Below are 25,779 nucleotides of genomic sequence, written 5' to 3'. Positions count from 1 at the left end.
TCTTGGTCCCTGCAAGGGTTTCCCAGTGTGGCAGCTTTCCCTTGTGGCTACTGCAGAGGTGTGAGCCTGGTGAGGAAAACTTGGGTATGGCTTTGGGTGCCTGAGCACTTTTCCCCATTGCATCCCAGAAATCCCCAAGCCTGGGAAATGCAGGAGCAGATCCTGCAAACCCCTGATCTCTTCATCTTCCTGGTAACGTAGCACTTAAACAAGCAATATTTTAGGGCCAAAGTATTAAGGGAGGCAGCTGAAACTGCAACGTGGCAAATGTCCTAGGAACTGTCTTTAAATTATCTGAATTTGTCAGCAAATAAATTATCTCCTGAGCGTTTGCTCGGTGGATGAAGGGAGAGGGGAAGGAATGCCTGGGGAAGGAGGTGACCTGGCTGAGTGTTCCCTCTGCTTTGGATGTTTTGTGCAAATCTCCTCTTTGGGGCTGTTTTCTGGAGGGAATTGGGCTGACAAGTTTGAGGAGAACCCAACATGCACAGAAAAACTCTGCATCCTTGCTTTTGCAGCCCAAAACCCACCAACCTGGGCAGCTCGTGGCTCTGGTTCAGGGAAGGTGAAGGGTTGGGGGGGAGCCCCAGGTTTTGGGGTGATTCCCAGTGGGAGCTGCTGGCATTGTCTTTTCCTTTTTTTTTTTTTTTTTTTTTTTTTTGGTTCTCTTTGCTCTCTTCTTAACACAGGATTGGGGTTTGTGGCACTGGCTGTTCTCCAGCCCAGTGAGCCCCAGCCAGGCTAAAGGGGGGAGGAATTGCACATCTCAGCTGCTGGTTCTGATGAGAAAAGGTTCCTCTTGACCAAGACTGGGCCAGAACTGGCAGGGCTGTCCCAGCCACGTCTCTCCTTGCCTTTCCTTTGCTTTGTCCCAACCTGGCTGCCAGGGAAGCTCCAGCCCTCCTTGCAGTGAGCAAATTGTCCCCTTTGGGGACAGTCCCTGCTCCCCCAGCCTGGACACACGGCGATGGGTGGGACTGGGAGATGCAGAGGTGACATTGTCCCCCAGCTCTCTGGAGCAGCACTGGGAGCTATTTTGATTAACTCCAGCAGAAAGCTGGTGATGTGATGGGAATTGATGCTAATCCCCTCGCAGCCTCTGCCTGAGAAGATTGCGCAGTGTCCCTGCTCCAAGGGGGGCTCATCATGCACTTGAAAATTAATTATCAGCCCTGCAGAATGATGCAGGACCCTGCTATTATCATCAGCTGGGTCCCATCCCTTCTGCAGCCTTCATCTGCTGTGGCTTTGACAGGGATTTCTTTGTCTCCATGGCTGGAATGAGCCTCCGGCTCCGTGTTGTCCCCTCTGTGCCACCAACCTCGTTCTCAGCTGCAAGAAGCAGCTGGGGCTGGAGTGAGGTGACCAAAAACAGCCCTGGAAATCTCCATTTCTCTGCATCAGCTCAACTTTGACACCAGAGCTGGGGCTCCTGTTGTGCTGGGCTGATGCTGCTCACCAGTGGGATGTCCAGGAGGAAAATCCATGTCCCCACAGGCTGGGTTGTCCCAGCAGGTTGTATTTTGCTGGCTGGGATTTGAGGTGGCTGCTTGGAACCTGAGGGAGATGGGAAGGGACGAGTCCTGGGTGTCCTCTGCAGGGTGGCAGGATGGTGCTGGGGATGGCAGGGGGGCTGGGACATCCCCATGGGCTCAGTTGCCCTGGAGAGTCTCTGATACTCTTAATGGGTAATTATTTTGGGAAGATAGAGTGGCTTGGCTGCTCCTGGGAGATGGATGTGGGGAAAGACCCAAAGTCGAGGGAGAAGATTGATGGTCCTTGTCAGGAAGGTGGAAGAAAGGGAAACTTGACTGGTTTCAGATGAATAATCTCCACGCAGCTCAAAGGTGTTTTTATAACTTTGAAGGATGGGCCATAATTTCACCTCCTGGATATCATCTTCTCCTTCTCTCAGTCCCTGATCAGTTTGGTTTAGTCTCAATGTTTCTCCCTCCATCCCAACACAGGCACCTCTGGGCAGGTGGCTCTCGGGGACATTCCTGCTCAGTGAGGATCTGCTCCATATCCAGCCCTGGCTCCATCCCCCCTTCCCACAGTGGGGAGGGAGGGAATCAGCAGCCACAGCTCTCCCTGTGCCTTTCTGTCCCTCTCTGCACATCCTGGTCCCATAAATCCCCCCCTGGCAGCAGGGAGCAGCCACGCATGGCGGAGCCAGGATTAATTTTGGACACCCTTGGATGGCTTTCTAGGATGTTTCTGCCTCTCTGGAGGATGCAAAGCATGGATTTGGCTCCTGGAGGAACCCTCCTGCCCTTTGGCTGCTGCTGAGGGAGCTGTGGCCTGGCAGGGAGCCCGGTGGTGCTGGAGGAGCAGAGGCTGTGGCTCTCCATCACCCCCTGGGAGACACTTTTTTAGCTGTAATTAACAGCCTGCTGCATTAATCAGTGTCTTTTGCTAAATGATTAACATAGTTCTGGTGTCCTGCTCAGGGTGGTTATGGCAGGAGAGGCTGGCAGCTGTCACTGGGAATTAGGGGATCCTGATGGGATCCGGGGAGGCTGCAAAGGGCTTGGGGGGCCAGGGGGGTAGAAGGGTGGCAGGGGGTGACCAGGGTGACAGGAATCTTTGGGAATGGGACAGAGGACATGGGGCTGGTGATGGGCACTGTCTGGGTGGTCTCTTGGGAGAGACTGAGCTGGTGGCAGCTCCTGGGCAGCCCTGTGAGGTGAGGATGGGACATGGATCCCAGCCCAGCCTCCTGTGTCCTACTGGGGGAACTGGGAGTGTAGGGATGGAGCTGGAACTGGGATGTGACACCCTGAGGGTCACAGGACTGGAATGTGACACCCTGAGGGATCTTGGGACCCTGCACCAAGCTCAGGTGCCAGCACCCCCACTTTCAGCAGGGCATTACAGGGAGGGTGGCTGGGTATTTGCTCAATTAATAGATTTTTTTTTTTGGCTGCACCTTGCCCTCCTCCTGCTCATAGATGCCAAATGCTCCAAACCTTCCTGATGTCCTGCTCAAAAGCCACAGTGTCCCCTGGCTGTCCTGCTGGACAAGGGACACACACCTGGAGCAGATGCAGTGCCTTGGGCTGGCCCTGCCACCTACACCTGCAGCACGGGCTTTGCTTTGGGAGGACTTTTGGGGTTCTTTGGGGTGAATTTCTGTCCTGCTGCTCCTTCCTGCACCCTGCCAAGGTGTAGCCTAAACTTCCCACTGGGAAAGAGGTATCCCAGCTGGCTGAGGGCTTTGTGCTTTTGGGAATGGGGTGGGACAGGCTTGGGAAATTCACAGGGGAATTCAGGCTTGGGATGGGGTTGGGGTTGTTTTGCAAGGGTTTGTTTGTGGGAAAAACATCCCCACGGGGAGGGGGAGGGCTGGGATGGCAGGGAGGTGACAGCTCTGGCTGGGATGGCAGGGAGGTGACAGCTCTGGCTGGGATGGCAGGGAGGTGACAGCTCTGGCTGGGATGGCAGGGAGGTGACAACTCTGGCTGGGATGGCAGGGAGGTGACAGCTCTGGCTGTACCCACAGACCGGGAACGGATCGGGCAGGATTCCTCCTACGAGCAGGAAGGGAAGGTCCAGTTTGTCATCGACGCCGTCTACGCCATGGGCCACGCTCTGCACAACATGCACAAAGCTCTCTGCCCTGGCAAGGTGGGGTTGTGCCCCAGGATGGACCCCGTGGATGGTGTGGAGCTGCTCAAGTACATCCGCAACGTCAACTTCTCAGGTCTGCCCATCCCCGGGGTGCTGGGGAGAGGTTGGGAGGGGGGTTCTGTGGGGCTGGGGGGCTCAGGTTGTCCCCTCCTTTATGGGTCAGGTTGTCCCCTCCTTTATGGATCAGGTTGTCACCTCCTTTATGGGTCAGGTTGTCCCATCCTTTATGGATCAGGTTGTCACCTCCTTTATGGATCAGGTTGTCCCTTGCTTTATGGGTCAGGTTGTCCCCTCCTTTATGGGTCAGGTTGTCTCCTCCTTTATGGGTCAGGTTGTCTCCTCCTTTATGGACCAGGTTGTCCCCTCCTTTATGGGGCAGGTTGTCCCCTCCTTTATGGGTCAGGTTGTCCCCTCCTTTATGGGTCCCACAAGCCTCCCCCAGTTTATTCCTGTTGCTGTTTGGTGTTGTGAGGAACTTGGAGTCATCACCACCCCTGCTCCCTCCCCCATCTGCTGCTGAGTCTGTTTTGGGACTTTTCTGGTCTGGAACTGAGCACCAGCTGAGGCAGGTGGGTGGGTTCCATACTGATGTATTTCAAGGTGAGGCTTGACAAGCCTTGAGCATCCTCATCTGGCCAGGATGTCCCTGCTGACTGCAGGGGTTTGGACAGGTGACCTTTAGAGGTCCCTTTCAGGCCAGGTTAGTCTGGGATTCTGTGTGAGGATGGGTTGGTTCTGCAGCAAGGTCCCAGCCCTTCTGGGAGCCTTTGGAGAGGAACCCAGCAGCAATCCTGTCCTCTCCCTGTTGTCCTACCTGCCTGGCCTCCTCCCTGCCACCTCCTGGCATCCCAGCTGGCAGAGCTCCAGCTGAATCAGGCTGCTGTGTCCTTGTCTGCCTGCAGATCTCCTCTAGAAATTCACCTTTTCCTCTGCTCTATCTCCTTAATAAACATTTTCTGTCTTGTTCTCCTTATGCCTTCTATTTATCTCCACTTTATGATCTCCTCTGCAGTGTCTCTTTTATTTATTTTTCCCTCTTGCTTGATTTTTCTCTTCCTTCATCACTGTTTATCTGCACAGTTCATGTGATTGAACTTTAAAGCTGCTTTTACCCCCCCACACTTTCCTCAAAGAAGCAGCAAACCTGGTGGTATCTGCACTGGGTGCCTGAGAACTCCAGCTCCTGGGGTTGGCTGGGGAGTGATACCAAAAAGTTCTTGCACCAGCTTGGGTTTGGGGTTGGTTTTCAGAGGAGCTCTGGAGAAGAGAAAGCTCCAGGGAGACCTTAGAGCACCTTCCAGTACCTGCAGGAAAGTTGGGAAGGGACTTTGGATAAGGGCCTGGAGGGATGGGATGAGGGGGAATGACTTCAAACTGCAGTGCTGGGGTTCCCAAAACCAGAAGGACACGGAGCTGTTGGATCAAGTCCAGAGGAGATGATCTGAGCAGCTCTGCTCTGGAACCAGGCTGAGAGAGTTGGGGTGTTCAGCCTGGAGAAGAGAAGGTTCTGGGGAGACCTCAGAGCACCTTCCAGTGCCTGAAGGGGCTCCAGGAAAGCTGGGGAGGGACTTGGGATAAGGGCCTGGAGGGATGGGATGAGGGGGAATGGCTTTAAACTGGGAGAGGGGAGATTGAGGTTGGACATTAGGGTGAAATTCTTTGGGGTGAGGGTGCTGATCCCCTGGGTGCCCCCAGAAGCTGTGGCTGCCCCATCCCTGGCAGTGTTGGAGGTTGGATGGGGAGGTCCCTGGGCTGGTGGTTTGGGGGTGCTGTGGGGCTGATCCTGCCCTCTCTTGCAGGCATTGCTGGGACTCCTGTGACCTTCAATGAGAACGGGGACGCTCCGGGGCGTTACGACATTTACCAGTACCAGATCAGGAACTCCACTCCTGAGTACAAAGTCATCGGGCAATGGGCTGACCACCTCCACCTCCAAGTAAGGCTGGGGTCGGGCTGGTGCCCGTGGCATGGCCAGGCACGGTCTGTGCCAAGGGGAAGGTCCTGCAGATGTCTCCTGCACCCAGGGGATGTCTCCTGCACCCATCAGGGCCGTGTAGGGTGTAGCAGACCCAGCTGAAAAATTGGGGTTGGAAAGTGAGGCATCCAAACTGGGGGATAGGGACAGAGGGGAAGGTGTTCCCCTGAGCACACAGTTGTGGTGTGAACCCTTGAGAGCCACCATCAGCCTGTGGGACCATATCTCATGAGCTCTGGGCATCTGACTTTGCAGCTCTGCTAAGAGATGGAGAAACCAGGACAGAGCAGAGGGTTTTTTTCCTAGGGAAGGAAGCCTTTTGTTTCGGGTTTCTTGTGTTTAATCTTCCCAAGAGGCAGATGGAGATCCTTACCACCTCTCTGTCCCTGTGCTGGGTAGGATTGAGCCCTTCATGGGATGAACCCCGGCTGAAAAATTGGGGTTGGAAAGTGAGGCATCCAAACTGGGGGATAGGGACAGAGGGGAAGGTGTTCCCCTGAGTACACAGCTGTGGTTTGAGCCCATGAGAGCCACCATCAGCACATGGGACTGAATCTCCCGAGCTCTGGGCATCTGACTTTGCAACTCTGCTAAGAGATGGAGAAACCAGGACAGAGCAGAGGGTTTTTTTCCTAGGGAAGAAGGCCTTTTGTTTTGGGTTTCTTGTGTTTAATCTTCCCAAGAGGCAGATGGAGATCCTCACCACCTCCCTGTCCCTGTGCTGGGTAGGATTGAGCCCTTCATGGGATGAACTGAGGGGGAGAGAGGCCACATCTGCCAGCAGAGCTCCAGCATCTTAGGGCTGCTCAGGAGATGCCCACCCGGAGCATCATCGGTGCCATCTTTCCCCGCAGGTGGAGAACATGCTGTGGCCAGGAGGTGGGAGCCAGCTGCCCAGCTCCATCTGCAGCCTGCCCTGCAAGCCTGGCGAGAGGAAGAAGATGGTGAAGGGCATCCCCTGCTGCTGGCACTGCGAGCGCTGCGACGGCTACCAGTACCAGCTGGACGAGTTCCACTGCAAGAGGTGCCACTTCACCGAGCGGCCCAACGAGAACCACACCGGCTGCACCCCCATCCCCATCATCAAGCTGGAGTGGAGCTCCCCGTGGGCCGTGGTCCCCGTCATCGTCGCCGTCTTGGGCATCCTGGCCACCCTCTTCGTGGTGGTCACCTTCGTGCGGTACAACGACACGCCCATCGTCAAGGCGTCGGGGCGGGAGCTGAGCTACGTCCTGCTGACCGGGATCTTCCTCTGCTACGCCACCACCTTCCTGATGATCGCCGAGCCCGCCGCGGGCACCTGCTCCCTGCGCCGCGTCTTCCTGGGGCTGGGCATGAGCATCAGCTACGCCGCGCTGCTCACCAAGACCAACCGCATCTACCGCATCTTCGAGCAGGGCAAGAAGTCGGTCAGCGCCCCCCGGTTCATCAGCCCCGCGTCCCAGCTGGTCATCACCTTCAGCCTCATCTCCCTCCAGCTCCTGGGGGTCTGCGTCTGGTTCGTCGTGGACCCTTCCCACTCCGTTATCGACTACGAGGACCAGCGGACTACAAACCCCCGCTTCGCCCGGGGGGTCCTCAAATGTGACATCTCGGACCTGTCCCTCATCTGTCTGCTCGGGTACAGCATGCTCCTCATGGTCACCTGCACTGTCTATGCTATTAAGACCCGGGGGGTCCCAGAGACCTTTAACGAAGCCAAACCCATCGGGTTCACCATGTACACCACCTGCATCGTGTGGTTGGCCTTCATCCCGATATTTTTTGGGACCTCGCAGTCGGCGGAAAAGGTAAAGGAGGAGGGGGAAGGGGAGGTCTGGCTGGGGCTGCAAGGAAAAAGGGGTTGAGAGAGGCTTGATGGGTCCTTAGGAAGTAAGGGGGCTGCTCTGCTCCTGGGAATCGTGGTTGGATGTGTTGGGTGGCAAACCTCTTGATCTAGCAGGGAGCAGTGACCATTGCCTCCTGCCCTACTGCCTTTTCCCATTTTTTATGCTTTTCCTCACCAGGAAAACTCCTGGTTTTCCACTTTCATTTCTTCCCTCTCCTTCTGTTTTTCTGACCTCCCCCTTGTCCCCACTGCCATCCCATTTTTTTATGCTTTTCCCATTTTTTATGCTTTTCCTCACTCCTCCTGGTTTTCCTCTTTGATCTCTTCCTCTTTCATTTCTTCCCTCTCCTTCTGGTTTCCTGACCCCCCCCTTGTCCCCACTGCCATCCCATTTTTTTATGCTTTTCCCATTTTTTAATGCTTTTTCTCACTCTTCCTGGTTTTCCTCTTTCATTTCTTCCCTTTCCTGATTTTCTGACCCCCTCCCTTGTCCCCACTGCCATCCTCTGGGGCAGCCCAAGCTGCTGATGAGTTCCCAGGGTAGATCCAGGACCATAATGTCAGGAGCACCATTCCTGCATGGAAAAGGGAGCCAGTGCTGGCTGCTTGGCTCCTTTTCCCAGTGCTGGAGGCTGGAGAGAGGGATTTGTCCTCTGCAATTCCCAAGTGCTGGCAGGATGAGGGGAAAGGAATGGGAAGCAGAGGGGTGGCACAGGGCTGCTGAGGGGTTCCCAGTTCACAGCAGAGATGAGGCCAGCACAGATAATCCCAGGGGTGGATTTGTGCTGTGAAAAACCCTCTCTGCCTGCCCTCCTCATCCTCCTTAGCGTGGAGGGGGATCCCAGTGCTGGGAGCTGTGGGACTGAGGCCATCCTGGCTGAAGCTTTGTGCTCAAAACGATGCAAAGAGTGAGAACAAAAGAGAAAAACCCCAAGATCTCACAAATGAGACCCAAATCCCCTTTACCTGCCAGGCAAAACAAGAATCACATTTCTATTAAATGCAAACAGCCCAGAGCTGCCTGTGACAAATAAATCTCAGTCTTGCCATTCCTGGGAAATCCCTGGGCTGACCCACTGCCTGGTTTCCCTCTCTGGACCCATCCTGGCTGGGATAATTTCCCTGGAGTGTGAATTCCTGTGCTGTTGGAGCCAGGGCTTTTGGAAAATCCTGCTGGCAGTGGTTTGCTGGGCAAGTCCAGGAGACTTTTAGCTGTGGAGTTTCCCACGTGTCTTGGAGAGCTTTATCTGCTCCTGGCATCAAACCCAGAGCTCCAGGAGGTCAGGTCCACACCAACACCTTTAACCTCAACCAAAAAATCTTCCCCCAAGCCAACTCACCCTGGCTGAAGGCATGCATGAGAATGAAAAGAAATAAATGGAGCCTTTTGCAGCATTTCCATTTTGATGAGATGGCAGGGGAGATACTAACAAGAAAGCAGGGTGGTTTTTTTTTTTTGGTTTTTTTTTTTTTTTTTTTTTCCCAGAAATTATTGCAAAACAAAAGCTCCCTTAAAGCCTCCTTAATGTGCTCGGCATACTGTGGGTAATAAAGATGGAAATGATAATGATTGTAGATTATGTGCAAGGTTGCTCACCTCTTCCCTGCAGCTTGTCAGGGGATAATTTAGGGCTGCCTAAAGCTGGCTGACAAGCAGCAAGTCGACAATAGGCTCTGCCTCACTTCGGGGGCTTGTAATGTGCAGGGCTGCTCTGTTATTAGGCTGCTAACAAGCTGATTAGAGGCTGAAAAAGTGATGTTCCCAACTCCCCTCGGACTCAGCTCTCTTGCTGCCAGCTCTGCTGCTCCTGATGCTGTGGAATCCTCTGAGCCAGCCCGGGAGGTGCTGCCCAAAAATTCTGGTTGGGGACATGAGTTGGGAGTGATGTGACCAAAGGGTCAGCTGGAGGAATGGGGGTGCTCGGGGCTTTCTTGAGGCTTTAGCTGCTGCTTTGGGAGGAAAAGGTGTTGCCTGCAGAGAGGATCTGGTGCTCAGCCTCTTTTTGGGATGAAAAATGGGGATATTGGCATCAGCATCATCACCCTGGTGCTACCTGGGAGGCTGGGGAGCATCCCACCCCATTCTCTGGGACCCTCTGGGGGGTCAGCACACTGGGAAGAGGAAAGCACTGGATGGGCCTTTGTTCTCCTTGGAAATTCTGCAGGAATCCTGAGGATGCCACGGGGCAGACCCCCCTCCCCCTCCAACCCGTGGCCATTGCTGCCTCCCTGGCTGCAGGAGCTGGGTAATCAGCTCCATTTTTCTTTTCTTTTGCCTTAACTCGTGCCTGTAACTTTGCATGGAGGTGGCATCTTATTATAACAAGTCCCCCAAGCTTTTTCTCAAAAGAACCTCTTATCCCTGCTGATCCCAGAGGATTACAGAAATAGCAATAACAGAGGATCTAAAGAAAGAGACAATTTCCTGCACTGATAAGGCAGCAGCTGAACAGCAGTGTCATTGTCTGCTTCTCTGTTTATCACATTTGCTTCCAGTGAAGGAAAAAAAAAAAAAGAGAAGAAGGAATGAGAAGGACTGTCCAGCACTGGTGGGTTTTTTTATTTTTTTTTTTTAGCAGTCCTGGATGAGGACTGAGCAGGTTTCCCTTTCCCTGGCACCTACAGTGTTGCAAAATCTCTGAGTGAGGTTTGGGTTTGGACTTGGGGCTTTAGCAATTAAATAGCTGGGGTTTGCTTTGGGGCAAACCCAAGCTGTAGAGGATGGGTTCCTCCAGCCCTGGGACTCATTTAGGGTTGGTGTGGTCCCTCAGTGTCCCATCAGTGTCCTGAGGCAGAGCCTGGCTGTGTTCTTTGGTCCTGTCCTTGAAGATCCTGACCTGGGAGCTGTAACAACTCCTCTGACCCTTGAAGGGTGCTGGAGGGTGCTCAGGTGTCATTAACAGAGGGGCAAAGTAGGGTCCTGGGTTGGTAACCAATTTAAACCAAAATCATGAGAAATGGTCATTTTTTTTGCTGTGGCAAAAGGCAAACTGTGCAGGGCTCATGGTGGTGTTTAAACTCCCAGATAAAAATTTCCCTCTGAGCTGAAAAGGGGATTGGAAGGGATCCTCAAAGCTCCCCCAGTGCCACCCCAACACCTCCCACCAGCCCAGGGTGCTCCAAGCCCCATCCAACCTCCAACACTGCCAGGGATGGGGCAGCCACAGCTTCTGGGGGCACCCAGGGGCTCAGCACCCTCACCCCAAAGAATTTCACCCTAATGCCCACCTCAATCTCCCCTCTCCCAGTTTAAAGCCTTTCCCTCTCATCCCATCCCTCCAGGCCCTTGTCCCAAGTCCCTCCCCAGCTTTCCTGGAGCCCCTTCAGGCACTGGAAGGTGCTCTGAGGTCTCCCCATTCTCTTCTCCAGACTGGAATTAGGGTGAAGGTACCCACGGTGGCCCCATGAGACCTCAAAAATGCTCCAGGGGTTTGAGGAGAGTGAGGAGCTCCATGGAGGAGCAGGGGGAGATGGAGCTGGTGGCATTTGGAGGTGGAGGGGGAGCCCCAGGGAAGTGGGGATGGAGATGTCTGTGTCTGAGCTGCAGCTCAGCTGCTCTCCCCCTCTTTACCAAAAAAAGCCCCTGAGACACGGGTGGGATGAGCTGCAGAGGCTGGGAATATGGAAATTGTGGGATTGCAGAGTGAGGCTCCTCCAAAGAATCCCAGAATGTTCAGGTTGGAAGAGACCTCCAAGCTCATCCAGTCCAACCTTTGGAAACACCACAGTCAACTCCTAAACCCTGCCTTTAGGGCCCAGCTCCAAACACCCTTTAAATGCCTCCAGGGATGGGGACTCCACCCCTGTCCTGGGCCATCCCAATGCCTGACAACCCTCCCAGTAAAATAATATTTCCTAACATCCATCCCAAAGGGATCTCCTGAGGAGCAGGGGGGTGGCAAGTGGGGAGCTGAAGGGCTGAGGAGCCTCTGCTGTGTCCCCTGGTGCTGAGCTGAGGGATGTTGGTCCTTAGGACAGGGCTTGGGGTGCCTGGAGCTGATGTCCCCATTGCCACCAAGTCTGGTCCTTGCAGCCCAGGATGACTGTGGCCGTGTCTGGAGGAGAAAGAAAAAAAAAAAGAAAAAAGCAGAAAACAGAAAAAAAGGAAAGAAGGAAGAGGTATCTCTGGCACAGAGATATGTTGTGACTTACTGTGATGAAATGACATTTTTATTTCCAAAAACTGCCTAGCTTGACTCTCTGTGCTTGTAGAAAGAAGGTGGAACAAACAAACCAGCACATGTGACAGCACTTGGTTTTATTCTGGGGACAAACAAAAACCTTTTGGGTGACTCAGAACAAGCTTTGCTGCTTTTTTTTTTGCTTTTTTTTTTTTTTTTTTTTCTTTTGGGGGGACCCTCAGGTCCTGGGCTGGGATGAGAACCCCACCAGGAGCTGATGCTCTTGCTGATGGGTTGGAGCAGCCTCCATGCAGCTTCTCCTAAGGGAGGATGTGTAGAGGGGACCTCAGTGCTCAGCTCATGTCCTTGGTCCCCTTTTTGCTCTGTTGACTCCAGAGCTCAGCCCCCAGGCTGAACACGTGGAGCTGGGGACCCCCTGCTCCCCCTCCAGCTCCTGCCCCATGCTTGGCACTGAATCCTCCTTGGGAAACCACTGGAGAAGGAGCTTTGTGGCTGAGCCATGGGAGAAAGGTCAGGAATTGCCTCCAGCCTCCCCTCTCAAACCTCCCTGAGCAACGTGGCCTCTGAGCACAGCTGGAAAAGATGAAAAGGTGTTTGCAAAGCAGCCCCAGAACCCTCCCTGCTCAGCCTGGAGACACCCAGCAAGTGAGCTGGGAGGTGGAGGAGAGGCTGCTGGAGAGGACAGAGCCCTGGGCTGGTGGCCCAGGGGTGTTTGTGGCCCAGGGGTGTTTGTGGCCCAGAGGTATTGGTGGATTAGGGATGCTGGTGGCCTAGAGGTGTTGGTGGCCCAAAGATACTGGTGGCCCAGGAGTGTTGGTGGCCCAGGGGCTTGGTGGCCCAGGAGTGTTGGTGGCCCAGGGGTTTGGTGGCCCAAGGATGCTGGTGGCCCAGGAGTGTTGGTGGATTAGGGATGCTGGTGGCCCAGAGGTGTTGGTGGCCCAGATACTGGTGGCCCAGGAGTGTTGGTGGCCCAGGGATGCTGGTGGCCTGAGGATGTTGGTGGCCCAGGAGTGTTGGTGGCCCAGAGATGTTGGTGGCCCAGGGGTTTGGTGGCCCAAGGATGCTGGTGGACTAGGGATGTTGGTGGCCCAGAAATATTGGTGGTCCAGGGATGATGGTGGCCTGGGGATGCTACTGGCCCAGGGATGGTGGTAGCCTAGAGATGATGTTGGCCCAGGAGTCTTGGTGGCCCGGGGATGTTGGTAGCCCAGAGATGGTGGTGGATTAGGGATGTTGGTGGCCCAGGGATTTGGTGGATTAGGGATGTTAGTGACCCAGAGATTTGGTGGCCCAGGGATTTGGTGGCCCAGGGATTTGGTGGCCCAGGGGTGCTGACCTTGCCCTCCCAGTCTCTTGTGTGACTCGGGGTGAAAGGTGGGGTTGGGTGAAGGGAGGGAGGGGTCTCTTGGCCTCCTGTTGCTGCCTGCTTCAGAAGCCCCTGGCTTGTGAGGAGCCTGCCAACTGCTTTCCACAGAAAAATGGATTATTCTGCAGTCAGATTAATGGGCTTTCATTTTGCAAAACATCTGTCACTGTTAGTCCTGGACAGTGAGCATGAAATTAGTTTTGACTGAAGAAAGGCAACGTCGGTGTCTCATATGTGACTTCCATGACAATGGCTCTGGGAGCAGCTGGGGAATGGGAATTACCTGCTGGGGGAACTGGGGGGTGCCCCGGGAGGGGGTGTCCTTGTCGTGCCCATCACCGCAGCCTCGTGGCTGCTGCCCCCTGGGTGTTGGGGAGAGGAGAAGGGAGGGGAAGAGGGCAGGGTGGTGGCTGCATCTCTGGGGATGGTTTTGAGTCTTTTTGGGTGCTGGCAGCATGGAATGAGTGCTGGGGGGGCTCATCCTGCACCCCAAAACGTGGGTGAGGGCAGCAGCAGGTGGGGAAACAGCACCCCTGAGCTGAAGGCAGCTCTGGGTGCACCTTGGCCCAGGCAACGGGTCAGGTGTGATATTTAGGATGTGATATTAGGATATTTAGGATTGCCAAGCTGCCTCCCCACCCTTTCATTTATTTCCACCCCAGCGTTTCCCTGTGCCCTTTGGTTCTTCTCCTCCTTTCCCAGCTGAGTTTTCCTGGATCACAGAATCACAGAATGGGCTGGGTTGCAAGGGAATATTTTTTCACTGGGAGGGTTGTCAGGCATTGGGATGGCCCAGGACAGGGGTGGAGTCACCCTGGAGGTATTTAAAAGGAGTTTGGAGCTGGGCCTTAAGGACAGGGTTTAGTACTTAGATTATGGTGCTGGTCTAAGGTTGGGCTGGATGAGCTTGGAGGTCTCTTCCAACCTCAACATTCTGTGATTCTCTGATCAGGGACTTCAGGAACCCTGCAAGGCAAAGGCTGGAATGCCCCAGCCCTGTGGTCAGTGAGGGGACTCAGAGAATCACAGAACTGGGGGGGTTGGAAGGGAACCTCTGAAAACCATCTACAGCATCACTGAGGGCAGATCACTCAGGAACAAGTCCAGATGGGTTCTGAATCCCAGAATCATTTGGGTTGGAAGGGACCTCAGAGCTCATCAAGTCCAACCCTTGCTCCACTCCCCCCGTGGTTCCCAGCCCATGGCACTGAGTGCCACATCCAGGCTCTTTGGAAATATCTCCAGGGATGGAGAATCCACCCCTTCCCTGGGCAGCCCATTCCAATGTCTGATCACCCTCTCCAGAAAGAAATTCTTTCTCATGTCCAACCTAAACCTCCCCTGGCACAACTTGAGACCTCTTGTGCCCTCTTGTCTTGCTGAGAGTTGCCTGGGAAAAGAGCCCAACCCCCCCCTGGCTCCAACCTCCTTTCAGGGAGTTGGAGAGAGTGATGAGGTCTCCCCTGAGCCTCCTCTTCTCCAGGCTGAAGAGTTGGAAGCTCTGCAGGCTCTGAGCTCCAGAGCTCTCACCTCTCCTGCTCTCAGCAGGCTCTCAGCTCCCCTGCCCTTGTGCCTTGCAGATGTACATCCAGACCACCACCCTCACCATCTCAGTGAGTCTGAGTGCCTCGGTGTCCCTGGGTATGCTCTACATGCCCAAGGTCTACATCATCCTCTTCCACCCCGAGCAGAACGTCCCCAAGCGCAAGCGGAGCCTCAAGGCGGTGGTGACAGCGGCCACCATGTCCAACAAGTTCTCCCAGAAAGGGGGAGGTTTCCGTCCCAACGGAGAGGCCAAGTCGGAGCTCTGCGAAAATTTGGAAACCCAAGGTAAAGGGGAACCCCACGTGGGGCTGGGAAACCCAGAGCTGGGTTGGTCCCCAAGGGGGAAAAACGATGCCAAGGGACGTCTGCCACCCCCCCCCCCACCAGGGAGAGGGTAGGAAGGGAGGGATGCAGCTCCTGGGTTTGGGGCCACACTGGTTTTCTGTGCTCAGTGGGGAAGGAAAAGGGAGTCCTGGGTGTGGGCTGGGGGGGGATTCCCCCTTTTTTAATTTATTGGCACCCGAGAAATGTCCTTTCCCATCACCTGATCCTGTCACCCTGGGATCAGGATCACTCCTGGTGTTCCCATCCCTCCACAGAGCTGTTTGTGTTATCCTGTGGGAAGTGCTGCTGGGGAGGATGGTGATAGGGGAGGGAACACTGGGGTGACAGTCGTGTGGCTGCTGGGACACATGGAAATCTGCTCCATCCTGAGGGGTTCATCCCTGGGTGCCTGGAGCTCCTCCAGGGATGTCTCTGCTGTGGCTCCTCAGGAAAAGTGTTCCCTGGGGTGTTCCCAGGGCTCAGGTTGGAGCTAAAGGTGGCACAGGGCTGGAGCCACTGATATCCCCTGGGAAATGGGGCCGGGGGCTCAGGAAAGGCAGGGAATGTCAGTGTGTGCCTGTTGGGTGTTTGGGTTTCCAACCCCGGAGTCGTGTAGGAGGAAGGAATGATTGGAGCCAAAGCTGCTCAGGGTCCTTTGAGAAGGGAAATCCCATTTGGGTTAAATCTGAGGAAAAGCCTGAGGAAATACAAATGTTCCTGACGTAGCAGCAGAGCTCCGGTGCCAGTGGGATGGAGACCAAACAGCAATTCCATGGAAAGCTGGGATTGTCTCTGTAATCCCACGCTTGCTCTCTTTCCAGCCTGAGCTATTTAATACCCCTTGGCAGCTCTGTACAACGTCTGCACCCACATCACTCTGTGTAATGGCTCTGGACGTGATGTCTCTCCAAATAATCAACTTTTTTCTACCTGTCTGCACTGTCAAGGGCAGCTCCACAGTCAGCCCCTCCTCCCCACCCGTGCTGGAGGTGGCTTTTGTCACCTGCTGTCACAGATCTGCACAGGCTGCAGCCCCATCCCGAGGTGGCAGCGCCTTGGGGTCCCTCTGTGTGTTTCCTCTGCGAGGCTGGGGGTGTCTGGGGGTGTCTGGGGGCTCCCCATGGGAAGGGCTCCCCAGGAGGGTGCCAGCCCTGTCCTGGAGAGCCACCTGCAGCCCCCGTGGCATCCTGAGCTGCTTCAGGAGCGGGGGGGGTGTGTGACCTCCCCTCCCTCCAGCCAAACGTGGCTCCTGGCCTGGGGGTCTCCTGGCCCAAAGGGCTGATCCCCCCCCCCTTTTGCAGCAGGGCAGGGAGGTTCAGCTGCAATGAGCATCTTTGTCCAGGACCTGAACCAAAACATTTCCATCTGCTCTCCCCCACGCAGCTTTCTCAGCAGCTTTCTCCCCCGCGGGAGCCTCCGAGGAGCTGGGAGCAGGGAGAGCTGAGCAGCTCCAGCTCGGATGTGTCTGGCGTGGGGGATAACGGAGAGAAATGCAAAAAAGGGAGCTGGCAACGTGCTCCTGAGGGGTGCTGAGCAGGGCAGAGCATCCTGGGGGCAGGAGGCACCGTGGGGCTGTCAGCACAAGCCCCAAGAGGACGTTTTTCACTCTGTCACCGGCGGGTCACGGCTCCTTAAATAAACAACAGGATAAATAATTCACAGGGCTTTGATACGGGCAGATTGGCTACAAAAACATTGCAGCTAACAAATAGCTCTGTCAGCTCTCATTTCTTACGGCCTATCTAATTGTTATCTGGGAATCCCAGGCTGGGAGCTGGCAGCAAGGTTTCTGGGGATAGCACCCAGATGGAGGCAGAGCTGCTGGCTGGGAGGCTCTGCAGAGGACTCCTTTGTGCAGCTTCTGGTGTCTTGGCCTTTGCTCTCTTGTCCCTGGCCCTGGCTGGAGGGTGTCCGTGTGTTTGCTGAGCCCTGTGGTATCTGGGGACATTGTGGTGGGGTCTCCAGAGAGCATCACCCCCAACACAAGAGCTGAGACGAGCTGGGGTGTTGCAAGCTGCCTCTTCCTCCTCTTTGGGGCTGCTAAAAGCAAGTGGCACGCTGGCCAAAGGCAGAGCAGGAGGGTTTCATAGACTCACAGGAACACAGGATCTTTCCCTTGGGATCATCAATTCCAACAACTACCCCTACTCAACAGAATTCTCCCTTTTGCCCTATCCCCCAACACCACATCTAAACCCCCAACCACCTCCCTGGGCAGCCTATTCCAGTGTCTGAGCCTTTTTTTTCTGGTGTTTTCCTGGCTCTGGACCCTCCTGCAGCTCCCTGGTGTCAGTCTGGGCTGCAGGGTGGCTTTGTAGCTCTTGCTGCCTGTTCTCCTTCTGTCTTCAACCCCATCCTTAGGGAAGCTGGAAGGTGGCAGCAGGTTTGGGGATGTGTTATGGGCACAGGGATCCAGGGGGGGATGACAGAGCTTTGTGCCACCAGCTGCTGGTGCTGGCAGGGCTCTTGGAGGGATGTGCAGGGTGCTCAGCTTGTACCCCAAATCCTCCTCTTGCAGGGCTGAGCTTCTGGGAAGGTGGAGCATCCCCAGGTTTGTCTGGAAGATAATCATAGATAATCCTAGAATGGGCTGGGTTGGAAGGGACCTCAGAGCTCATCAAGTCCAACCCTTGATCCACTCCCCCCGTGGTTCCCAGTCCATGGCACTGAGTGCCACATCCAGGCTCTTTGGAAATATCTCCAGGGATGGAGAATCCACCCCTTCCCTGGGCAGCCCATTCCAATGGCTGAGCACCCTCTCCAGAAAGAAATTCTTTCTCATGTGCAACCTAAACCTCCCCTGGCACAACTTGAGACCTCTTGTGCCCTCTTGTCTTGCTGAGAGTTGCCTGGGAAAAGAGCCCAACCCCCCCCTGGCTCCAACCTCCTTTCAGGGAGTTGGAGAGAGTGATGAGGTCTCCCCTGAGCCTCCTCTTTTCCAGACTGAAGAGCTGGAAGCTCTGCAGGCTCTGAGCTCCAGAGCTCTCAGCTCCCTGCTCTCACCTCTCCTGCTCTCAGCAGGTTCTCAGCTCCCCTGCCCTGTGCCTTGCAGATGTACATGTCTGATCACCCTCTCCAGAAAGAAATTCTTTCTAATGTCCAACCTAAGAGGTTGAGAACACAACTCTGGTGGCTCACATCACACCCCAGGGTCTCTCTTCAGGATGAACTGTCCTTTAGAGTCCCCAAGGGCTGCCATGGGGCTCAGCCCCTCTGCCAGGACCCTGCACCCTCACAGGGAATGGTCCTGAGTGTCAGGTCCATGAGCAAACCCCTCGTGTCACATCCTCAGCATCTCCTGGCAGGAGCCAGGTCCTGGTGACAGGAGAGGAGCCAGGAGGGGGTGGGGGGTTTCATGAATGCCCCATTTGAGGACTTTCTCTCTCTTTTTCCAGCACTGGCTACCAAACAGACCTACGTCAGCTACAGCAACCATGCAATTTAGGTCCTGCTGAATCCTGACCCAGGGGGAGGCTCTGGACCCCGAGGGAGCTGAGTCCCAGCACCCATGGGAGGACGCTGGAGGGGGAATCCCATGGGACAGGACAAGAAGGAAACAGCAAACGGGGACACACACTCACATTCCTGGCCAGGCTGCTGAGCGAGAGCTCCCAGGGAAGTTGGTGACCCACAAAAGCAGCAAAAAAAGAAAAAAAAAAAAGAAAAAAAAAAGAAACACTAAAAATCAAAGCACCGCCCACCGTGACAATGCATGGCTCCCCACGGAGGAAAAGGGACAGGTGAGCAGGGGGGAGGTGGCATGGGGGGGAAAGAGCTCAGAAAGTCTTTGGGTTTAGGGTTTTTTTTTTTTTTCTGTATCTTGGCAAAAAAGAAGAAAAAAGTAAAAACAACCAAAAAAAAAACCAAAAAAAAACCACCACCCAACGTTTTCCCTTTTTTGGAATTTGTGAGGTCGTTTGTGGTTGTGCAGAACCTTCTGTTTTCTCTTAATTTCTTTTTTTTTTTTTTTTATTCCTTCGTTTTCTTTTGTTCCTGTCTTCCTCCGTCCCTCTTCACTCTCTCTCCCGTATCCTCCCAAATTCTCTATGTTGCAAAAAGGAAAAATAAATAAAAAATGCATAAAATTTAACTGAACAACAGACAACGAAATAAAAGGACATAAAACCTAGACTGTGTTCCAAGTGCTGGTTTCTATAGGTGGTTAATTAATGTATGTGATGACCATATGGATTGAAATCTGTCTGCTTTATGTACTGACCGATCAAAAAAGAGAAACACACACACACACAAAAAAAAAAAAAAAAAAAAAAAGTTCAGTGCCTGGATGTTTATGAATTATTCGATGACTGTGTAGAGCATGATCATTTTTATACGAGGAGATTTCTAATAAAAAAAACCATGGTTTTGCACTCAGCGTTTGCTGTCTCTTGGTGACTCTTGGTTCCAGGAGGTGACCTGGTTTGGGTTGCTGGGGATGGTTTTGGTGGCTCCAGGACAGGGTGGGACTCGGTGTCCCCCCTCTCCAGGCCAGGCAGGGCCCTTGGAAGGGGATGAGGAGAGCTCAGCATCACCTGGATGCAGCCTGCAGGGCTTGGGGCAGGATCAGGGCTGATTGCTCCCTGTTTTTCTTGGAAGATGAGGCTGGAGGGATGGACCACACAGGAAGGGATTTTTCCAAGGCTTTTTTTTTTTTTTTTCACCCTTTTAGAGGCAGGGCCAGCTCCACCCTCCTCCTCAGGACCAACCTGGGCTGATTAGGGAGTTGCCAGCTAACAAAGCTCTGCCCTTTTCCTGCAGGGAGGGTTCCTGGCTCCTGGCTGCTCCTTGGGATTCTCCCAACTTGCTGTGCGAGGCATCTGGCTGGTCAGAAAGTTTTGGTTTTGCCTGGTTTGGGAAGTTTTGGTGTGTTTGTTGCTGTGCTCCTTTGCTGCTGGGTCCAAGTTGGTTTTAATTCCAGAGAAGAGATGGAAGGTAGGGAAAGGAGGATGGGGAAGGTGCTGCTGCCTGGGCTACCACCAGGTTTGGGGCAGGCTGATGATGCTGGTGGTAGTGTCCTCACCTTGCAGGAATGATGAGGATGCTGGGGGGGTTTCCCCATCCCTTTGCACATGTCCCTCCCAGCCCAAAGCTTCCCAGATATTCCCTTCTCGGAGCATGAGTGAAGTCACTCCTGGGTTTTGTGCTTTTTTAGATCTATTTATGTATTTAACAGCTCTGTTCTTGCTCTGGGGGGTTGCCTGGGCTGCATGTCCTGGGGGGGAAAACCTTCCTGCTGCTCTGAGCTCCATGGGGAGCCCTTGATCGGTGCCAGAAGGGGGATGTGAGTGTCCCCTGCCAGCACGGAGAGGACAGAACGTGGCTTGAAGGCAGGACCTGGGGAGAAAGAAAAAAAAAAAAAAGGCAGAAAAAAATACAATTAAAAGCTTGAAACCTTGGTAAGATCAGACTTGTCAAAAGACCTCAGGAGGAAAAGGTGTTTCCATCCCCACCATATCCATCAGTGTTGGATCAGATGTGGGAAGCTGCCTGGTCCAGGGGGCTCCCAGAAAACCTGAGTTGATGTCTCTCTGGTTTTTGTAGTTTTTTTCTCTCTGGTGTTGTTTCTAGCTCAAAGACACTGCTCTTCCCACCAGCAGCTTTCCATCCCAAACTCTGCTTGAGAATGACTGGGAAGGCTGATTCTACCTTCATTACAGCAGTAATTAACCCCTTCCCTTGCAGTGTGTGAGCAGGGAGTCCTTGGGGGAGGTTGTGGCTGAGGTCTGACCAGGTTTCTACTGACTTTACCTCTCCTCTGATGGTCCAGGGAATTCTGCAGGGCATGGGACAGGGCTTGGGAATGAGATTTGTGGGAGTTCAGTGGTCTTCTTGGACCCAGGCAGGCTGCAGGGGGTTGTGCTGGCTGAACTGCTTCAGAAGCTGAATCAACTCTTTTTTTCCTTTTTTTTTTTTTTTGTTTTTTCCCTCTCTGCCAATACTTCCCCAAGATGTTGCTCTCCTTCTCTTGTTCCCAAACGTTTTTGCTTCCCAACTGCTTCCCTAGAAATGCAGACAGGCCTGGAGCACGTCCTGCTGGGACTGGGATGCTGGGGGATGTCCCTACAGAAAGGTGCAGAAATGGGAGCTGTGCCCCAGCATCCAGCAGCTCCAAAAATCATTCCTTTGGCCCCCTTGGGTCTGCTCATCAGCTCCAAAAATCATTCCTTTGGTCCCCTGAGATCTGCTCATCAGCTCCAAAAATTGTTCCTTTGGTCCCCTGAGATCTGCTCATCCCCAGCCAGGGTGCAGCTCACCAAGGGGACTTCTGGCTCCTTTCTTGGTGCTCGGGGAAGATGTCACTTGGCTCAACTTGGTTTCCAGCAGATTCATGTTCCCCTCTAGCAGCAGGGTCTGTTTTAAACACAAGAACTGCCCTGATTTCTTGATGGATCTGGTGGAGTGTTAAATCAAAAGAGTCCTCCTGTGGGTGCTTAGTTTGGTGTAAGTGTGCTTCACTTTGATTCAATCTTTTTCCTCCCAGACTTTCACTTAAATGATATAAAGATGCTCTTCAGCAGATATGCAAAATATTTGCACAAATCCAACCTCGCTGGTCTCAAAACAGAATTTTAATTAGCCACCCCCCCTGATTTTTTTTTTTTTTTTTTTTTTTTTTTTTTAGTGGGTTTTTTTTTTTTAATTAGCTAAAACCTACAGTCCCTGGCACTGTTCCTGCATTCTGCTCAGCAGACCTGTGTCCCTCCCCGTGCTGGGTGAGTTTCTGTGGCAGATGCAGTGACCTCTGAACGTGGCTGGTTAATTTTAGATGGCATTTCATGATCCAGTGCTGTTTAATTCCACTTATTTGATTATGAAAGCTAATTAAAAGGGAGCAGACTCTAAGCAGCTGAGATGGATGCAGAGCCATGCAGATCCGGGCAGGCTCTGATGCTGAGATCTGCAGAGAGGTGAGAGCTGCTGCTGGAGCAATTTTGGGAGCTATCTGGTGTCTGCTAGGATCAGGTTTCTGCTTTGCTTAATATTTTTGAGGGCAGTTCTGCTGCCTGTGGCTAAGACTGTGTGATCTGCTGAGGGAATTTGTAGGTTTTTTGTTTTTTTTTTGTGCTTCGTGTATGTTTTTTTAAAATTTTAAAATAAGGCTCCTGTCCCTCTGTTTCTCCTCCTCGTCTCCCATGTGGCTTCAAATCACTTGTCTGATTTCCCCCTTATTTTGCTGACAAGTTATTGAATTTAAATAACAATAATTGCCTGAGTTCCCTGAATGATTGACCTGTGTGTTTTTCACTTTTTTTTTTTTTTTTCTGGGAATCTGAGAAGTGGGAGGAGAACTCTGGGCTGGTGCTGTCTCCCTCATCACCTGCTCTGATCTTTCCCCCTTCTCCTCAATTTTTTTTTTTTAATCTTTGGCTGCCATTCCCAAGCTCCAGCTCCTCTCCTGAGCTCCCAGGGACAAGCAAGAGATTTCTGGGGTGCTGTTGCCCTTTTTGCAGCATGGTTGGGGGGGGGGGGGCTGTGTGTGGACTCATCTCCCCAGCCCTGTACTGAGTGGCAGCAGCGTGGAACTTGTCCTGGGAGAGGCAAATTACAGACTTCAGTGACATCAGCTCCAGGGGCACTGGAAAACCAAAATAATTTCTCAGGGAATTTCTCTGTCTGCCCCCTGCTTCTCTGTAACATTGACTTGGGGAAAATATTGTTCCCCCCACTGCCTGGGCTTGGAGGTTTCTTATCCAAAGCTCCTCGGGAAGCAAATCTCAAGGAAAGGGATGGGAAGAGCAGAGCTGGAGGGAAAAGTGCTTTGTTCCTTGCTTGGGATGTGTCCCCATCCAGCTTCTCTTCCAGGGGGGGAGCCAGAGAATTCCTTTTGGGCCCTGGGAGAGCTGAGTGCTGCTCAGAGCAAGGTGTGACTTGCATTTAGAGCAGAAGGCAGCAAAGCCTCTGCCAGATGTTGTGGCTCATTACACAGCAGGGCAGCAGCTCTGCACGGAGCGAGTCGAGCTCATTCCTGTGCTGGGAAGCATTTCTCCCAACCAGACCTGCTGCCAGCTGAAACCTTTGGCCCGGAGCATCAGGACCTGGAATTTAATTTTCCTGGGCTGTGGGAAGCCTGTGAAGAGCTGGGATGAGCTCCTCAGTGCTGCTGAGGAGATGGGTGATGAGGTTTTGGAAGGGAGTGGGTGATCCAGGGGGAGGTGGAAGACTCCAGCCCCACGGAAGGACCAGCAGCAGAGTGGAGCTGGATGTGGTTTTTTCCTTGGGAAAGATGTTCCTGAGGCAGCTGTGGATGTGGAGGAGGGTGGTGGGTATGGAAAGGTCTCTCCCCAGCTCCAGTGTTGTCTTGTCTGGCCGAGCTTGTCGGTGGCAGATTGTGTTGAAATCTCACTTCAGTGGCGAGAGCTGCAATTAGAATTTAATGAAGCTTCTTGCTTTTATTTTTAGGTAACCTCTGATTCCCTGGCTGTGTAATTTAGTCCTCCATTGCTTGGAGATAATTAAAGTATGTCACTATAATTTGCTTTTTTTAAAAGGCTGTAATTATGTTTTTATTGAGAATCAAAAAGGGGGGAGAGGGGGAAATGAAAACAATGTTAGGGGAGGAGAAGGCTTTGGATGGGCAAGGGGGGATTTCTTCCAGCTTGTAGGCTTGGCAGATCTTTCCAGGATGTGGGGTAGACTGGGGACAGAGGAAGAGCTTCCCCTGTGTCAGCGTGGGTAACAGCAAGGTGCAGAGTTCCAGGTGGAGGTGTGGGAGCTCTGGGTGATCCCAAACACCCATCGTGTCTGCCTGTGGCTCAGCTCCAATGTCACCGGGGTCCCCTGGGTCCCTCTTTGGCACCTCAGTCCTTGCAGCACCCTGGGAGAGGGGAACATCCTTGCTCCAGCTGTATCCCAACCCGCAGGCTCTGGGACAGCCCTGGATGGGCTCAGCCTGGAGCAGAAGCAGCTGAGGGCTCAGCCCCAGCATCATCTGTGTGCAGGCTGGGCTTTGGGGTTTCAATTGCAGGCACCTGGTGACCAAGCTGCCTTTGCTGGTGCTCACAGTGCTGTAGCTCACACTGCACATCAGCTCTGCACCATAAAAAATTAATGGGGAGGAATTAAACGTCCCTTGCCAGGCCTGGCAATGGCTGAGCAGCCTTCAGGGGATGAACCTCAGAGTCTGGGCTGCATTTATCTGTAAACGGTGCTGCTGGATGTCAAACAATTTCCCTCCCTCCAGATCCCCCCCAGCGCTGCTGAACGCAGAAGGTGCCAAGTGAAGTGGCCTTGCCTTGCTCCTGTGCGTGGCCCTGGGCCAGGAGCTGCTGCTGAGCAGCCCAACGAAACTGCTTCCCTGCAAACTGGGCTGAAAAGAGAGCCTGGCCCATCCCAGGAGGAGCTGCTCACCGACAATTCACAGCCTGGAAATTGGCTCTTGGAGGGAAGCTGAATAACGAATAAATTCCAGATAATTGATTGGCCCGTGGCCAGTTCACAGCCAGAGAGAACTGAAATGAGTTGGATTGTTGGCTTCTTCTTGAAGTTCTTCTCGCTCAGATTTTTAGCACTGAGAGGTTGCACTTAGTTTAGAATATATTTAAGTCATTAAAATGTTGATCTTCTCTGCTGCAGGGTTCAGAGCTGATCCCAGGCTTTATTCTTTATCTAAATGCAAAAGTGTCTCGCCAGAAATACAAAGCAGAAAACAAAAAACAAAAATCCTGGTGCTTGGGAAAAGTGACACGAAGGGAGCACGGATTGGATTCCAGGGCTGGGAATCCCCTGTGACTTCCTTCAGCTGCATGTGCCCAGTTTTCCTCTTGGCCACCCTGGGGTGAAATCTTTGGGGGTTCTTGCCCACTCCCCCAGTGTTTGACATCTCCTAGAGCTGCAAGCAGCACCCTGGGGTCCCTGCAGCCCCCCTGAGGCAGGGTGCTGGTCCCTGGGGTGCTGTGAAACTCGGTGCAAAGCTTCTCCCTGGAGCTCTGTGCTCCTCCTGGAGCTGGGGCCAAAGTGAGCCCTGGAAGTCTCTCTGGCAGAGCAGCATCAGGTTAGGGCTTTGTGTTCCTGCGTGTTCCTGGGCTCTGCATCCACCCCCGAGGTCCCTGCTCCCCAGGTGCCTGAATTGAATGGCACAGTGTGTAGGATCTGGCCCCCGCTTGCAGCACGTTCCCGTTCCTCCTCCCTGAGCAGAAATCCTCCTCCTGAGCGGGGTCTCACCCCACCTTCCTCCCAGAGCCTTTTGTTATCTGCCGGGGATAACAAAGGGAAGGAACAGCACTTCAAACCCAATAAAACCCACACACACCATCAGCAGCTTTTGTACCGGTTGCTATGGGAACCCCATACATGCACCGGAAACGCCGGAGTATGCAAATAAGCTTCTTAATTAGTTCTCCTCAGCCTTTCATGCTCCTGCTACAGCAATTGGATCATTAGAGGAACATGCCACTTAATTATCGGCAGCTTAACCAAACACAAGCCAGGGTGACCTCTGGGGAGCTGGGGGAGATGAGAACAGGGGCTGCCTGGAGCTGGGGGCTTGTCGAGAAGGTTTTGGACCGGCAGAACCTGTTGGTCGGGGTTCTGATGCCTTTGGAGAGGAGCAAGAAGTAGGGATGATGGGTCTGGTTCTCCAGAGAGCTGGCTGGGTGCTGGGATCTCATCTGTGGTGGGGCTGGGACCCTGGGGTTTGCTTGGGCAGGAGGAGGGAGCTCCTGTGGGAGCAGGGCTGGAGTGGAGAGCTGGCTGGAAAACCCAAACCCTGAGGCACCTCTGGGCCGTGGGACAGGTTGCGGTGTCACCAGGGTTCTGCTGGCCCCAGGGCTTGGACTTGCTGCCTTCCAGCCCAGCTTGCTGGTTCTGCAGAGCCAGATGCCAGCTGGGTGCATGTGTGAGCTCTGGCTGTAAATGCTATGAGTTTTTCACCAAACAAGCTTCATTAATCGTCTAATAACCGGATTAATTAAGGACACTGAAAGTAAACAGCAAGAATGTAATTTGCCTCTGATTGCCATGTAATTGCAGG

General features: G+C 53.5%; 1 protein-coding gene across 1 annotated transcript in view; it reads left to right on the top strand.

Annotated features, from left to right (window-relative positions):
• GRM4 (glutamate metabotropic receptor 4) overlaps window positions 1-19,180 on the top strand; it is a 50,791-nt gene extending 31,611 nt beyond the window's left edge. The window contains exons 7-11 of the mRNA XM_071768393.1: window positions 3,503-3,703; window positions 5,430-5,566; window positions 6,460-7,395; window positions 14,522-14,771; window positions 18,206-19,180. Coding sequence (XP_071624494.1) covers window positions 3,503-3,703; window positions 5,430-5,566; window positions 6,460-7,395; window positions 14,522-14,771; window positions 18,206-18,255 — 1,574 coding nt within the window. The 3' untranslated portion in view covers window positions 18,256-19,180. The remainder of the gene's footprint in view (window positions 1-3,502; window positions 3,704-5,429; window positions 5,567-6,459; window positions 7,396-14,521; window positions 14,772-18,205) is intronic.
• Window positions 19,181-25,779: the final 6,599 nt, after the last annotated feature.

Source organism: Heliangelus exortis, chromosome 25 (genome assembly GCF_036169615.1).
Source record: "Heliangelus exortis chromosome 25, bHelExo1.hap1, whole genome shotgun sequence".
NCBI lineage: Eukaryota > Metazoa > Chordata > Aves > Apodiformes > Trochilidae > Heliangelus > Heliangelus exortis.
The sequence above is the reverse complement of the archived record's forward strand: the minus strand, read 5'-3'. Positions and strand labels throughout refer to the sequence as shown.